The sequence below is a fragment of the Castor canadensis genome, chromosome 9 (genome assembly GCF_047511655.1).
Source record: "Castor canadensis chromosome 9, mCasCan1.hap1v2, whole genome shotgun sequence".
NCBI classification, from domain to species: domain Eukaryota; kingdom Metazoa; phylum Chordata; class Mammalia; order Rodentia; family Castoridae; genus Castor; species Castor canadensis.
This window is the reverse complement of record NC_133394.1, coordinates 9,393,638-9,410,690: the sequence shown is the minus strand read 5'-3', so window position 1 is coordinate 9,410,690 and position 17,053 is coordinate 9,393,638. Positions and strand designations below refer to the sequence as shown.

General features: G+C 47.9%; 1 protein-coding gene across 1 annotated transcript in view; it reads left to right on the top strand.

Moving 5' to 3' along the window:
* The first annotated feature begins 4,833 nt into the window (after positions 1–4,833).
* Positions 4,834–17,053, top strand: part of Setd7 (SET domain containing 7, histone lysine methyltransferase) — a 42,762-nt gene continuing 30,542 nt past the window's right edge. Inside the window, exons 1-2 of the mRNA XM_020171478.2 lie at positions 4,834–5,166; positions 15,089–15,218. Coding sequence (XP_020027067.1) covers positions 5,127–5,166; positions 15,089–15,218 — 170 coding nt within the window. The 5' untranslated portion in view covers positions 4,834–5,126. The remainder of the gene's footprint in view (positions 5,167–15,088; positions 15,219–17,053) is intronic.

Genomic DNA, 17,053 nt, shown 5'->3' with positions numbered 1-17,053 from the left:
ACTCCAGTGCTGAATTCACTTCCCGGGCCAGGTTATTCTGCTCTCTCTCCCCTGCACTCCCAGCTCATCCTGGATTCATGAGTCCTCTTCCCACCTCAGTCAAGGCCGCCTCCAGCAGGATGCATTTGCTCCCCAACCCACCTTTCCACCTTCGTGTGACGCCTTCCTCGTTCCGGCTCCTCCCGGGTCCACAGGCCGGAAGGCATCACACAGCCTCCTTCCCTTTGCCCTCCTCCCGCCTGCTCCTTTCCCTACCCCTGCCTCCAGCTTCTAACACCTGCAGCCACTAGATTAGTGACTCAGTGATTCAGGAGGCAAGAACCAAGGTTCTCCTGCAAGGCTGGTGGCTCCCTCCCTATGGCCAAGGTCAATGGCCTCCATGGCCCCCTGTCTCAATGTCATTGTGAAGGGAAGACAGGGAAGACTCACAACTTGACCACTCAGTTTGACAGTTTCCCTGGCTTCTTTCTCTTTCCTTTGCTGTACCTGGGCTTTCTGCTCTACTCAGCTTTTCCCAAGAAAGCAGCCCAGAGAAGGCTTGAGCTGGGAAGTGATAGAGCCCAGCCTCCCCATGTACAGGTGGGAAGACTGAGGCCTGAGAGCTCAAAGGCACCATTGCTCAGTGAGTTTTGGGCTGAACCAAAATATTGAAGATTGAAAATTCAATCAAACCATCGAACTGGGGGGAAAAACAACTTTGTTTTCCCTTTGTTAAGAAGTAAGCAGTGCCTAAAAATGGGACTGGATGAGTATTTTAAGAGGGTTTTTTGTTTGTTTTTGTTTTTGTTTTTTGACTTATTTTGTCCTTTCTTCTTGCTGGCAGATTGAGCAAATAGAAGAACTAGTGCCAGGAGACCAATTCCAGGTGCACCTGGCAAGGCCTGCAGATGATCCCTGACACCAAGTCTCCCAGAAGACTTGGGGACTGTTTGAGAAGAGGAGGAGTTGGTATCAGTCAACACAAGTGAGTCCACATTCACCAGGTTTCCTGGTGTGCTTAGCATCTGCAGTAGCGATTGACAGCCTGTTTTCCCTGAATGTAGGAAGTATGGGAAACAGAAGCTTGTAAAAATGTACTTACTGCAAAAATTAGTTGTTATGTCTTTTCTTTTTAGTGGGACTGGGGTTTGAACTCAGGGCTTCAAATTTGCAAGGCAGGTGCTCCACTATTTGAGCCACACCTCCAGTTCATTTTGCTCTGGTTAGTTTGGAGATGGGGTCTCAAGAACTATTTGCATGAGCTGGCCTCAAACTTCCATCCTCCCTATCTCGGCCTCCCAAGTAGCTAGGATTACAGGTGTGAGCCGCCAGCACCGTGCAAAAGTTAGTTCCATCAGTCTTGCAAGTAGATGACTCTTGCAAGTTCTCTGGAAAAAGAAGTAGATGGTAAAATGAATGACCTGAGCTCAGTATGCAATTGCTTGCTTCAGTAGAAGAGGGATCTGGGTTTCCTATGAACTGAGTATGAGGAGATGAGACATAAGCATCACCAGAGAACCTTGCAAGAGTCCCTCCTTCCTGAGAGAAAGCAAGTCCCAACCCCAGCGCATCCTTCACTGGCCTGGGCAGCCTTTTCTTGTGCAATTTGCCAGTTAGGACCTGAGCCTTGTTGCTGCTACCAACCAGCTGCCTACTGCTGCACACTATCTGCAGTGAATAGCCTTGTAGATTTTCTAGACCATGGCCACATTGGTAGGGACAGAGTGCGACAGAGGAAGTAGTGGGAAGCCAAGTGGAAAAAGCATTTCTGAAATGAGCTCTTGATGAAGACTGCTGTGGGAAAGAATGTGACGGGCATAACTTGGGGGCAATAGAAAAGGCTTATAGACTGGGGCCGAGACAAGGGCTTTGTCAAGCACAGGAAGAGGATGCAGCCCGTGAGAAAGGCTCCGTCCCCACTGCTTATACAAAACAGAGTATGGCTATGTGCAAAACCATCACTAACAATGCTTGTCCCACGTTTGGTACCTAACACCACGCTGGGTTCTGGGACTACAGATAAAAATCTGTCCATCTAGAGACGACTCAGAACACACACAAAATGACTCATAAAGATGCAAGTGTGTTTTAAGGGAGTCACTCTCACAGCCAGCATGAATAGGTCTGTTGACCTGACTGGGGGCAACTGGGGATTAAGAAAAAGACACAAAGACAGACATAGAGAAAAGCTGGGGTTGGGTGGGTCCTACATTCCTGATGAGAGATGCCAGTGATCCCCTCCACCTCCAAGTGCATTTATTTATACAGCATGTATGGAAAGTGGGGTGAAATGCAAGTCGAGTTCTCATGGGTCCAGTCGTGTAGGTGGCAGGAACAGAAAAGCTGTGGTATGTTTTTATTTAGTACAGACTATCCTGCCCAGGTCAGCATGTCATGTCCTGTTTTCCTTGCAAGGCAGCCTTGCTGAACCTTGCCTCCCCTTGGCTGGGTCTGTACCTATCAACCAAGAGGCCCTTGATGTAGCCTCACTCATGTCAAGACCTACTTCCACTGACTCAGTCTCCTACAAGCCATCAAATGTTTTGCCTAAACTTTGGGCCCAGAGACAGGAGCAATGAGCGGTGAGGGAGGACAGATGGACTGTCCAGCTGCTGCCCACTTGGCAGACAGAGCCTGTGAAAGTTCTCAGATGCTTCCTCTCCTGGCAGGGGGCACTGGTGTCTTCCCACCCAGCCCCTCCAGGTGCAGAAGAGGCCCGGTTTGCCCGTGGGGTCTGTGTACCAGGTCCTAGGTGTCCCAAAATAGTAGATGGCAAGGCACTTGATGAAACTGGGTGGCACAGTACAGGCTGCACCAAGGGGGCAGTTGGTCGTCCTCCTCTGAGCCTAAAGATAGGAACAGAACACACATATATCACCCACCTATATCACGAGCCAAGCCTGATGCAGGTGTGTTCCAAGGGGAGATTTCTTCCCAACAACCCTCCCTATGCCGTCACTCTTTGACTAAAGGAATAAGTTGTTTTTATTTTTTCCTTTAGCTTTTAGCATCTTTTTTATTAAGCATCTTTTTTGCCCCCTGAAAGTGAGCTGGAAGTTGGGGAAGGTGAGTGTCTGGTGTGTTTTGCACACCAGTGTAATATGTAAGGAAAGTGGTGATGTGTTAAAAAGGAAAGGAATAAAATATCCTGTAACTCAAAGCTGGAGAATAATGCATATTAGTGCGTAATGGCTTTTAAAAATCTGAATCAAATCTTGATTCTGTGGTTGTGTTTGAATGATGTGATCTCCAGTGGCTCTTCCAACCTTCCACTGCAGGAAGACCCAGGTATCAAAAGAAGGACATTAAGGTGGTGGAACCTAAGCAAGAAGGTCTCGGGTCTAACTAAGCTGGGAGGACCTCAAAATGAGCTAGCCTCAGCCAGAGGACCCCAGAGTGGTCTAGCCTCAACTAAAGGTCCTCAGAGTAATCAAACCTAAACCAGAGGAAGTTTTTACAGTGTAGCCTAAACCTCTAATGTCCAGGAGGAAGAATTCAGGGTGGCCAGGGTGGCCTCTCAGGGTATTTTTGCAGGTGAGTGACACCTCTGACCCAAATCTCTTATCTCCTGATCCAGGACCCTCTCTTGTCTCTCTAAAGCATCAAAAGCAGCTGAAATTCCAGGCAGTGTAAGGGCTGTTGTACCTAGTGTTCTCTTTTTCACAGAGGAAAAACTGAATTTTAAAAAAAAAGCAGCAGTACTCGATTTAAAATAATAATTTTTAAAACCTGGCATTTCAGCATGGTTTTTTTGGTTGTTTTGGTTTTTTTTTTTTTTTTAAGCGTGTTGAAGGATCTGAAATCCTTACAGTCTCATTCGTGGTTTGGAAAACAAAATGGAACAACTTTCTGTGTCTCCCACTGCCCGCCTCCCGGGCCCTGGCTGTGCTTGACAGATGCTCCCCGGCACTTGTGCATATAACAGCCGCCCTGCGCTGGCACCTGGAGGAGGTAGCGCCATAATGACACCGTGTAAGTGGCTACTCCGGGAACCAGGTGCCCAATGGTTTTCTCCACTCGAACGCTGGAATCTGTCAAGTGGTTGGCACTTGGAGAAACAGCCAGCTGGGGACATAACACCTACAGGGCGCAGGGCGCGAGAACGAGGCGCAGAGAGGGTCCTTCCGAGCGCCACACGGTGGCTCTTTCTCCATGGCCCCAGCGCGGGAGCAACCTGCCAAGCCTTCGGCGCGCCTAGTTTGCTGCCTGCCTCAAAGCCTGCTGCCATTTGGATCTGCTGAATTTCAGAATCACCATCGGCCTGGAGATGCGAAGGAGGGCGGAGACCGGGGGCTCTGCGGTGGGACCGGAGTCGGGGCGGGTGACACCCCCTCGAGTGTCGGACACGGGCTCGCAGACGTGTGCCGTGGGGCCGGAGGGCACCTGCAGTCCTGTGCGTGCCGCCCTTGTGCAGCTAGGGTGACAAGCGGGTGAAGTGGGGGCGGGAAGGAGGCGAGAGGAAGTCGGGGCGCCGGAGCGGCAGAAAGGCAACCCCGCGCTTTGGAGGCTGGGGGTGGGGGACCCTGCACGGCGCACTTCCAGGTCGTCGCTGGCACGGGGGTGGGGGTTGGGGGGGCATCGGGCTCTCCGAGGTGGGAGGGCGGGTACCCCGCGATCCCGAGTGGCGGCGAGAAGCGCGCGGCGGCCAGGACCGCGTGGCGAGCGGGGAGCGCGCCGAGCCGCAGCCGATCGCGGCCGGGCCTGCGCACGGCTCGGCTGGGCCGCAGTCGGCGCGGCCCCGGAGCGTCTCTGGCTTCGGGAGCCTCACTTCTGGGAAGGGACAGGGAACTGTCAATCAGCGAGGCAGGGAGCGCCCGGGCGCTGGGTGATGTCAGCGGATCCGCCGCGCGATAACAAAGAGGGGACATCGGAGGAGAAAGTTGCGGCGGCCGCGGCGACACCCGGCGGCTCGGGGGCGAGGGCCAGGTGGGCGCGCGGAGCGGGCGGTGCGGCAGCCGCTGAAGGCCGCGGAATTGCAAGGGCTGGAGGGGAGGCAGCGCCTGCCAAGCCCCGGCTGCTCCTCCTCTTCCTCCTCCTCCTCCTCCAAACTCGCCGGGCTCAGCCCCAGCGCTCGCTTGCCGCCGGGAGCACCCCGAGGGACGGGAGGCAGCCGCGCGGCCCGGAGCTGGCCGGGGTCCCCCGCCGCCATGGATAGCGACGACGAGATGGTGGAGGAAGCAGTGGAAGGTACAAGCATTTCCCCGCGGCCGGGGGAGGAGGCGCCTGGGGCCCGGGGCGCGGAAGGAAGGACCGGAGGGCTGCGATCGGCGCGGTGCCCGGGCCCGCGGCCGCCACTGTCCCCTACGCGGGTGGCGCGGGCGGGCGGGGGCCGGACAGCCACGGCCACGCGGCCGGGAGCGCGCGGTGCGCAGGTCGGGAAGGGGGCTCCGCGGGGCCGGGGGGACGCGAGGCTGCTGCATCCCGCGTGGCCACCGCCTGCATCCCCCTTGGAGTTGCGACCCTGCCGCGCACTCTGGCCTTTCCCGTGGCGGGGATGCGGCTGGGGGTGCGCTGGAGCGGAGGTGGCAGTCTCCGAAGCCACCCCGCAGCCCAGTTCTCTGAGTCCCTCTCCCGCGGCCACCACGACTGCGTCGGGGTCAGGGTCCCCGGAGCAGCGCACCCGGCCGGGCCAGGCACGTGGCCACCGCAGGGCCGCTCCTCCGAAAAGATGAAATCATCGCAGGGCAGCGCTCTGCGCTCCCGATCCGGGGCTCGAACCTGCGGCGTCCCGAGGCGGGTGGCCCTGCCCTGGGCTGCCCCGAGCGAAGTCAGCCCTACCGCCCCTCCCCCTTCCCGCTGCCGAGCCGGGTGCCGCCGCCACCGCGCTGCGCCCGAGCGCCGCCAGCCCCGACCGAAATTGCTGGGTGACACTTAACTTTCTGAATTCCATGCTGGTGGCTGAGGGTGATCTCACCGCCTCCGTGTCGCCTCTCTCCGCCCCTTCTCCTCGGGCGCCCCTCCCCCGACTTCGCTCGCCACTTTGTTTGGCAGACTTTCTCCGCCTCTTTTTTGCTAGTTCTAAAAAACGCTGTGGGGACGTTATACAATCTCGTTGTTTTTGTGTCATGAGATGTTAGAATTTTGTAAGAGTGAATATCGGAAAATACTCTTTAGCGTATTTATTTCATTCTGTCCCAGATAATGCGTCGTGATGTTTTGCAATGTTGCGTGGTATTATTATTCCAGAATATTTTAAACCGAGCAGCTCAGTAACTAATTTTTAGTTATTGGTTGAGTCTAGTTTCTCTCGCATTAGTATAAACAAGTACTCGCAAACCGTGAGGAAAAAGTGGCAAGGCTTAGCAAATGCGTGAGAATGCATCTTCAGGACTACAGAGGGGAAATCAGTGGTTATGCTTTCAGAAACAACTCCTTTTGCAGGCTCCTGAAGATTTCAATGAGTAGAATAATATTTCTGAATTCTCTGAAAAGTATCCAATCTAATGTAAAAATTTCAACTTATTTCTTCCTCTAGTTTTAAAGCCAGCGAAAACGTTGTGTGTGTGTGTGTGTGTGTGTGACTTTAGAAAGTTTTCACAGCGTTGTGAACTCACAGAACTTACATCTCTCATAAATGACAGCTATGTGAAGACTTAGGGAAGTCCAAAGGCCTTGACTGAATTGGTCCACAGGAACTTAAGTTCCTGACTTCTTGTACCTCCCTTAGTAAGGAAAAAAAAAAACATGCTCTTCTCAAACTGTGAAGATTTGCTCTCATCCCTCCCCAGGTTTACTTTTTCTTGTAAAAATGGAATTGCAAACTCCCAATACACTCTCCTGCTTAAGTCACCTTCCCCTGTGACACTGAAGAATCATAAGGTGCGGGTGTCACGTTCCTCCAGCAACTTTGCAGAAGGTGAACGGGAGCTTTAGAAGTGGGTTGTACTGGTTTTGAAATAGTCCCTGGGTGTTTCTTTATATAAACAGGGAATGTTGCTATGCAAGGTGAGTATATGAACCATCCCCTAAATCATTACAGCAAGAGGGGCACCATTAATAATCATTGTGGGACAACTTGCTTAAGCCTTGGCTGTGTTGGACAATCTGGGGCACATGATCACACATTGTACTTCACAGTAGACAAACTTGTATCATTTTTATTCGTTTGTTTGTTTTGTGATGCTGGGGGCCAAACCCAGGGCCTCACAAATGCTAGGCAAGCATTCCACCAGTGAGCTACACCCCCAACCCTAAAGTAACTTTTAATCTTGAAAAGTCCTTAGAAAAGCCAGGCATGGTGGTACTTCCCCTTAGTCCCCACTACTTGGGAGACTGAGGCAGAAGGATCACTGGAGCCCAGGAGTTCCAGCCCAGCCTGGGCAACACAGTGACATCCAATCTCAAAAAAAACCAGGCTCAGGCTCAGACCCAGGGCGCATGCTACTAGGTATAGTAGACAGTCTTCGCGACTTCTAATACACTCATGGCAGACTGGTATAACTGCTTATACTCTTTTCCAAAGGAGGGACAAGTCTGAACAGCTTGGCGTCTAGGTGCCAACTCACTTACCTCTCTGCATCAACACAGCCTTTCTTCTCGGTAGTCTTGTGATTGTAGCCATTATTTTCATTCTAGAATTGTTTAGCTCTTCATGGACCTTATGGCACAAGTGCCGCCCTAATCTTCCAGAGAAGGGAACTAATCCAAGGATACTTAGTGGGGAGGGGGACAAGCCAGACTCCCGTCGTGCCGTCTCTGTCTGCCTACATGTTTTCTTTCTGAAGAGTCAGACAGGTACGTGACATACTTGGTGACCAGGCTGAGAAGCAGTTTTTACATGTGATGTCACGATCATTCCTTGTCAGTGTAACTGTACAGAGGTGGTCTCTGATGGAGGTCAGAGTATGTCAGAAACATGTATTCGGGAAAAGAGAATTTAATTCAGCCTCTACAACACACATCTTATTTCTTTTTTTTTCTGCCTTCGAAATTCACACTGGAGAAGAAATTGGTTTCTTCAGGACTGAGTTTAAATGGTTTTACCTCATACACATGTTGGATCTCTATTAGGGTGGAATTGTAGCCCTGGTGAAGCTTCAAACACAGGATGGGTGAATTCCCAGGGAGGTGGGGGCTGGGAGAGCTTGTGTCCAGAGGGAGCACTCAAAGTACCTGGGTCTGCCCCGCTCCTTTGGGAAGGCAGCAAGCCCGGGGCCTCAGAGGGCTTGACAGCTACATGCTAGCTCTCACAGTGGTTTTTTGTCTCCTTGTTTTTGTTGTTGGGTGTTGATTTGTTTTATTTGGTTGGTTTTGGTTTTTGTTGTTTTTTTTGTTGTTGTTTTTGTTTTTTTTGAGACGGGGTCTTGCTGTGGAGCCCAGTCTTCCTCAGTCTCCTGAGTAGCTGGGATTACAAATATGAGCTTCTATCTCTGGCCATCACTCTTGACAAAGGCCGGTGGGTTCAGTGGAGAGTCTAATATTATTCTTCAAGGCCTTTGGAAACAGAAATATGTGTTACTGTGTCCCTTTGTTTAACCGTAGATACAAAGATGAAACAATGTAGTCTCTGGTATCAGCTCACATAAGTAGACCTTGTCCACATGGATGGATTGCACTGGTTGAAATGAGGTCACAATTGCTTGCAGCTTGAGGAACAGCTGGTGTGAGAGTTCCCAGAAGAGTTGGGTAGAGAAGGGAACCTTGGCAAGGAGCCGTACAGGCTCATCCAGAATGCTCCTCTTCTGGTTCTGTTGAAGGACGAGGCTTCAAAAGGGAAATGTGGAGGGGGACAGGACCAGGAGGCTGGGTCACAGGCTGAGAGTTCAGACCGTGTGCTAGAAGCCACCGTCACTGTGAGCTAGAATGACAGGTCCGAGCTCTGAGCTCTGTGTGGAAGATGACCAGCAGTGGTGAAGCAATCACCTCAGAGACTGTGTGCAACAGTCCAGATGTGCTGTTAGGAGGGCAGAAGAAACAGGCCTGGAAACGCTCAAAACTAGGAAATATGGAGTCCCCAGCACAAGGGACTAGGATGGATGAAAGTGACAGCCCAGTGTTCCCCTGCTCAAGGATAGTTTCCTGAACAGTCCACCTGCTATCCTAACCTCCTGTCTTTCGTAAGATTGCCTATGCTGCGTTCTTAGGACCGATGCATGCTAAGTGTCTCCCAGGCACCCTTTCCCTGTGTGCCACTCGTAATAAGTACAACCCTCATAACTAATCATTGAGCCAGAGCTCAACGATGACGTGTTTGACAGCCACCTTGAATATGTCACAAGGAGGGTGCATTCTTTGCATTAATAAGCCTGCCGTTCTTGACTATTTTTTCTTTTGGCAGTGTTCTAGCCACAAAACTAACAATGTGTGTAAGAGCCTTTTGTTTTGGGGACACATACACACACACACAACCCCATTCTCAGATTTCTCTTAAGCTCAAGGCCATTAGTGGTGGTGTCTGATTTGGAGGGAATTTCCTTGGCCAAGACGAACCTGGCTCTTACCAGATTAGGGAGAAATTCACTCCGAAGTAACTCCAGGGGAAAAATTTCACTTTCTATCCAGTGGGTAGAAAATGATCTTTAGAGCAAAGTGAGAAAGTAGACTTGCAAATTGTTACTTTTTCTTTTTCTTTCTCTAACTCCAGTAGATATTTAAAACCATTCTGCAGACAGATAGACTGTGCCTTGGCTGGGAAGGTGTTATATACATGGAGCAGCCATTCCAGTTCGCTTTCCCAGTTGTTTGGGCCTGGTGCCCACCCACTGTGTAGTGGGAGCTGGCCTGGAAGGCCGCTGGCTGACTTGGTGCATTTTACAGGCTGACCTCCATCAGAGCTGGAGGCCTCGTGTTTCTCTTTGAGTTAGGCTAACGGGGAGGAGACAGGCATTTGCACCCTGACATGCTGCTGAAAATTTTCATTTTACACGCAGTTCTATGAGAATTATTTTGGCCACAAAGCTTTCTTCCACTTATCTGCCAAGGCCCAGGCCATGCTGGCTTTTAGAGGTGCCTCGTTCCACCATCAGCACAGAGAAAGGTGTCCACACGTTTGTGCTCCTCTAGACAGAAAGTGGATTGATGGGCTTGGGAAACAGCTTTTAACATCTATCAGCACATTCAGAGTGGTTAACGTTGCCTCTTGGGCAAGGCACGTGACATCGGGCCCTGTCTGTGACATGGAAATTGAGGACATTGTTGTGAAGTTTAAAATAATAGCAGGAAAGATCTGAACCTATGCCAGGCAGTAACAACTACCCAAACCATTTTTCTTCTTTGTATATCAGTCTCTCTCTCTCTCCATTAAATTGGCTGTCACTGTCGTGACAAAATACCACAGGATCTTACTGTACACACAGCATTTGAACTATGCCAGAATCTTTTGTAGTACCAATGTTGGAAGGCTGGGGCATGGCACCCTGAGTTCAAACCCCAGTACCTCCAGAGAGGGAGAGAGAGGTAGGGAGGGAGGAAGGGATGTGGAGTGGCGGCATAGCAACCAATCTCTTCCCTACCTTTCTTTGTTTGGAAAGTCTCTTGGTTGTTACTCTTTTAGTTGGGGTTGGTTTTTTTGTACTGTTTTGTGTTTCAGATATTTAGATTCTAAGCAGCTGCCTACTGCCTGGAAAACTACTCTGGGCTACCAGATATTCAGGTTGAAGTCTTGAATGATCCCTAACTCTGATTTCTGGTTTTAATGCTAAGTATGCAAGGGAAGTAAAGCAAGTCAAGAAGGAATTCTGCTGTGTTCTGATAGCTCCTGTGACCCACAAACCTTGAGACTGCCAGGAAGTCACATTGCCATTCTTGAAAATCTTGGATCCTTGATGAAGCAAGGTTGAGATTTTTGTTATCATCTCTGTTGGGATGGGTGTTGACCTTGAAGTGCCTTTAGTGTATGACATGACACCTGCAGTTATCTCTCATATACAAGTTGCAATGCTGAGGCATGCCTTCAGTGTTTTACCCATAAATAGGGCAGGTGGAGGGAAGATGGGATGAATTTACAGGGCAATTTTGTTCCTTAGTGGTCATATTTATCATATTTCTCTTGATCTAAAGTGAACAACAAATTTATTAACTTTAAAAGTCTGAAATAAGTGAAGTGTTTTCCGTGATGAAAACATTTTCAGCAAATTAGTAGATGTTCTCATTTGAGGCTAACCTGGTTATTCTGAGAGTTATACCTGAAACAAAAGTAGGACAGTGTCTTCATAGGAAAATTGATGGGTAAATTCAATTTAATCCCAAGAACATTTCATAAAGGAAAGCTTTTACCTCTACACTGAGTGGTTTTTATAAACAGGAAAAAAATGTCAATTTAATCTATTTCAGTGAGAAAATCATCATCAGTAGCTATTTAGGAAATAATTGTCCAAATCACTTCATATGACTTGTGTCATCAAGTTTTATCATGTACCATTGGTTCTTATATGAAAAGAGAGCCATTGTTGCCTGGTCCTTCCTAGCCATTAATTTCTTGGCCTTTGTAGAAAAAGTTTGTTTCCAAAGGAATGATTATACTTATGTGTGTATTTAAATAACCATGTCTTACTGTACTGTGTTCTAGGTGAGCCATTCCTGTACAGAGTCAGCTATAGCAATTAAGCATTATATTTGGTTACTGTTATTTTATGTTTCCATGATCAATAATACAAATAAAAAGCATTTTAATTCTTTATAAGACTACTTACTTACCATCTCTTCCCATGGATAATATTCTTGGAAATGTTTTCTTTTGTGGTGTTGGTGCTGGGGAAGGAACCCAGGGCCTGGCACATGCTAGACAAGCACCCTGTCACCAAGCTCCACCCCCAGGCCAATATTATTCCTTTATCATGTTATAAGAGGTCACTTCAGGACATTAAAGCATTCATTGTGGTGGTGTGGTTTGTGTTTTCTGTCTGGGAGCCATCTGGAAGCCACATTTTAGTGTCTAATATCCCTGAATTGCATAGTATTTAATGTTTTCATCCCCTTTTCATCTGTGACCCAGGTTATTAACCCAGGAAAAATCTGGTAGTGCAACTACTGCCTTACTTCACCCACCTTTGCACAGTCCACTCACCTGAAAGATTGGGGAAACACTGTCTAGGTGACTCCTAGAGTGTGTGAAATAGTCAGATAATAAGAAAGAACCTAAACATTGTCTGCATCAGGAATTCACTCTGTGGCCCGGGAAGAACCAAGGTCAGTGGATTGACTTGCTGAGTGTCAAGATGACTACTTACATGGCCACGTGAACACTTCTGGCTCCAGTTAAATTACAAGCCCTGTGACACTCAATGGTAGGAGGTATATATGAAAAGGTTGTTACTAAACAGTCAAAGCTGAACGACTTTGTAAAGTGAAGCATAAGGTTAAGGTTAAGCCAAAGCTTGGAAGGACTGTCAGCCAATGAGGTGTGTAAATATTAGGGTGGCTCTAGCAAGTGGCTGTCACATATTAACTGAGTTTAACATATAACTGTGGGGCTTTCAGACTGACTACCAATGTTCCACACCATACTCTAAAATGATACATAAAATCATGCTACATACTTGCAAATTGCAAGAATTAGATATTTATTGCAAAGACATATCTGGCAATAGACTGTAGCATGGTGTAATCTGAACCACATTTCAGTTAAGCATGAGAAACGGGGAGTGGGGATAAGTTGGGGATGGGGGAAAGAAGAATTCACTGCAAATATGTGAAGTGCTGTTGTTACCAGGAGTTTAGGTTTTTGGGTTCCTGTGAGAGATTTCAAGCAAGGCTTGAAATTCAGTGGAAGTAATAGCAAAGTTAATTAGGGCAAGTAAGGATATATTCTCCCTTAGAGGAGAGCGGGCTCTCTCAGAGTGAAGATCAATGACACACTTTTTTGGGTCCCAGCTTTATTGATGTTTAAGAATTTTTTAATAAATTTTATCAAGACAGCATTGGATTTTTTGTTTTGTTTGCTTTTTGCAACAGTGAGGTTTTAACTTAGGGTTTCATGCTTGCTAGGCAGGTGTTCTACCACTTGAGCCACTCTACCAGCCCTTTTTCTGTGATGAGTTGGTTTGTTTGTTTGAGATAGGGTCTCACGAACCACTTGCCCAGGCTGGCCTTGAACTGCAATCCTCCTGATCTCTGCCTCCTAAGTAGCTAGGATTACAGACTTGAGCCTCCAACACCCGGCCAGTATTGGGTTTTTTATCAGTTATATCTCTCACCATAAACCCTATCACAATCCTTCTTCAATATATGTTTACCCTTCTGGCTTTTTATCTGTTACCCTTATCTGTTATTATATGTTTACCCTTCTGGCTTTCTCCTGATTATCTGTTTCCATTTTGAAACAACCCTTTACTTTAAGACAAAACCTTATTTTACCATGAAAAAAACCCATTCCAGAGAATGTCCTTTCACTTTCTCAATCTCTTTGCTACCTTGCAATATCCTATCAATTTTATCTCAGCACACACCCTGACACAATCCAGGTGAGATGCTTTCAGTCTTCTGGCTTTGCCCCTGCCTTCCTCTTTCCATTTTGGAACAATTTTTTGCTTTTAGGATAAAGCCTTATTTACACACAAAATCATTTTTTATCTCCAAAACATTTTTCTTCTTTATAACCTTTTTGGGATCTCCTCATCTCCTACTTACTGGTTCCTTTTTACCTTGTCACCTGTCCACATGTAATGCAGGTATTATGCAAACTTCATTGCTGCTTAGATGTTTGAAAGGGTACCTTTCACATTTCCCCCCTTTTGATCTAAGAGTCACAGAATGTTATATTCCAGCTAGGGCTGGCTAAGCTAACAAACCTTCAAACGACCTTGAACAACACAACTGTCAGAACGAGCAAGAAGGAAGAAAGGAGAAAAAACACACAAAGACACCAGGATGTTTACAAGTTAACGTTGTAGTTGCAGCTTAGGATACAAAAGGCAAGTGGATGGATAATTATTTGGTCTTTTAGCCACAAGAGAAAGGAAGAGTGAGCCTCCACTGCTGTGCAAGTTTTGTAGGATAACAGTCCAGAAAGAGAAAGTAAAACTAAAAAGGAGGTCTCCCCCCTCCAAATTGATAAGGAATCAGGTTGGCTTACCAGAATCAGAGAAAAATAAAGTCACCTTCTCCTGAGTAAGGGGTCTCCTGAAGTCTCCTGGCTTGGCTTGCCAAAATATATCACAGGATTCTGGTCCAGGGGCCAGAAAGTTCTTGTTCTTCTTTGGAGAAAGAATTTAAAGATGGACTCAGAGACCTAAGCAAGAGTAGGTTTACTAACATAAAGCAAAACGAAAGCAGAGCAACAATGTACCATTATACAGGAGACTGGGCAGGCTCAAGAAGGATCTCTGGCCGGGCACCAGTGGCTCATGGTTTGAAGCTTCCCCCGGCAAATAGTTCCCGACACCCTATCTCAAAAAAAAACCATCACAAAAAAAGGGCTGGTGGAGTGGCTCAAGGTGTAGGTTCTGAGTTTAAACTCTAGTACTGCAAAAAAAAAAAAAAGGAGCTCTGTGCTGGAGGTGCCAAGATCCACCAAGCTTTAATTGGTGTCCACAGACAGAGGGGTGGTCATTAACTCTGAGACTGGGCTGTGTGTCATCAGTTCCTCCCACATGTCAGGTGGGGGTAGGCTTTGGTTTTGGATGGTCACACTAGGGCTGTTCTTTTCTGTGAGCTCTAGGGGCGATGCATCAGCAGGACCTTGCTGTTAACTCAGCAGTGCAGGCTGTGATTCCTTATCAACATCTAAACCATTGTCCTCAACCACCAGGTTTCCTGCCCAACTTGGCAAATGGTAACCAACACAGCACTACAGATGATATTACTGATACTGGACTGGAAGAGTGGTTCAAGCAGAACCACAGGAGTGGTTCAAATCACCTGCTTTGCAAGCATGAAGACCTGAGTTCAAACCCCAGTCCCACCAAAAAAAAAAAAAAAAAAAAAACAGATACTAACTCTTAGCCCCAGGTAAAATGCAACCAAAGAGCACTTCATGCTCTGGGAGCTGGTTCACAAAGTGTTGGTCAACGATGATCAAGGTTACTGGTTACTGTGTGGGCAAGGTGGCAAAGCTTTGCCCTTTGTGCGCCCCTTGCCAGGAAGAGGCGCCCAGGGACTTGGCTGGCAGGGGCAATCTGGGTGGGCAGAAAGTGCAGCCCGTGGTAAGGTCTCCTCGGTTCCCTTTCCCCAGGGCACTTGGACGACGATGGATTGCCCCATGGGCTCTGCACAGTCACCTACTCCTCCACAGACAGATTCGAGGGCACCTTTGTCCACGGAGAAAAGAATGGGCGTGGGAAGTTCTTCTTCTTCGATGGCAGGTACCCTCACTTTCATCCTGCTTTGCTTTGTTCTGGGGCATACCCAACTATTTCATTCAAAGGAATGATACAAAGGGAAGAATTTAAGTGGGTTATTTTGTTTGTTTGTTTTTTGTTTTTTTTACAACTTACACAAAAGGCAAAAGTAACCTCAACATAAAGGCACTGTTCAGTGACCAGAAAGTGACCCTGGTGGCTGCAGGACAGCCAGGCTGCAGTGTGCTGGGCCCAGGGTGTGCTTATCTCAGTGTTACACTTAGATTCAGGGCAGATTCAGGGGCCCTATCCTGCATAAGTTCATTACAGGTCACCCGATTTGCTGAGATCACCTGATCACTCAAGTACTGTAGTGCATCTCGGTGAAGTCACACAAAGAGGGCTCTGTGGGTGGCCTGTTAGTTTTTCCAGTGCTCCCCTGCATTCAGCTACCTCTCCCAGTAGTCATGGTTTCTTGGGATCCTGCAGATACCTGGCTGCTTCTTTGACTTTATCCACATCTCAGCACCCTCGCTCTCCTCATGACAGTGCTGAATAAAGTATTCAGCAAAGCTCTCCAAAGTCATCCCATTGCTGAGTAAGCACCCAGACACACATGGGCACGTGCAGGAGCCTAGAACTCTACACCCGAGCTTAGCTTTGACGTATTGGGCTCTTCCTGTGATATCTTTACACTGCTGCAGGACCAGAATTCCCACCATTTTTTACTTTTACCCCTGGTGTGAGGATGCCCTCTTGAGACAGGCAGGAGGAGTGTCCTCTTTTAAGAAGAGATGGGTTGCACTGGCCCAACTTCCCATCCCTGTCTTTTAATCCATGTTAGCTTCAGAAGAAAAGTGGACATGTGAGATTCCCAAGAAGTTAGAGGAATTCAAACCCCTGGAAGTGGCTTTGGAGGCCCATTGATTGGGTAACACAGAAACAAACTTAGCTGGAGCAGTTATAGGAGTCTGCAGGGCACAGCACCATGACACGGGAGACTACAGTCCTGACACTGGCAACAGGCCAAAGCTTCCTAAACCTGGGATGACTGCCAGCAGGTGACCACAGGGACTGGAATGTGACCTGAACCTTTTTTCTGTGAAGTGGGATTTTTGTATTTTTTTTAAATTTTTGTTTGTTTGTGGTACTCAGGGCTTCATGCTTGCAAAGGAGGCATTCTACCACTTAAGTCACACCTCCAGTCCATTTTGCTGTGGTTATTTTGGAAATGGAGTCTCAAAGACTATTTACCGGGGCTGGCCTCAAACCTCATTCTCCCGATCTCAACCTCCCAAGTAGCTAGGATTATAGGCATGAGCCACCAGCACCTGGCTTGAAATGGGTTATTTTTAAAGATGATAATTCCTCAATTCTTTAATATAAGCTCAGGCAAGCAATTAGAAACTCATCATAGAAGCCACGTGGTAGCACACACCTGTAATCCCAGCACTTGAAAGGCTGAGGTAGGAAGTCCTTGAGTTGGAAGCCAGCCTGGGCTACATAGTGAGACCCCATCTCAAAAAGCAAAAAGTAAACAAACTAATTAAAACGCATCACAGAACTTTCGTAGAAGTTTTTTTTAAAACATTTATTTTTCAGTTCTGGGGATCAAACTCAGGGCCTCACACATACTAGGCGAGTGTTGTACCACTGAGCTCCAGCTCCAGCCCTGTACAGATTTAATTATTAATTTCAACCTTTTCTCTCCCATTGTCCCTCTTACAATTTTTTTCTTAACAGACCTTTGCCTACAAAGTGTAAACTTTAAATTGGCCAGGAGGTTTTTCTTCCTTTCTTTCACCCTGCTGTGAAACCAGAGGGATACGTGGTGGCTGCAGAAGCTTCTTTCAAGGTGT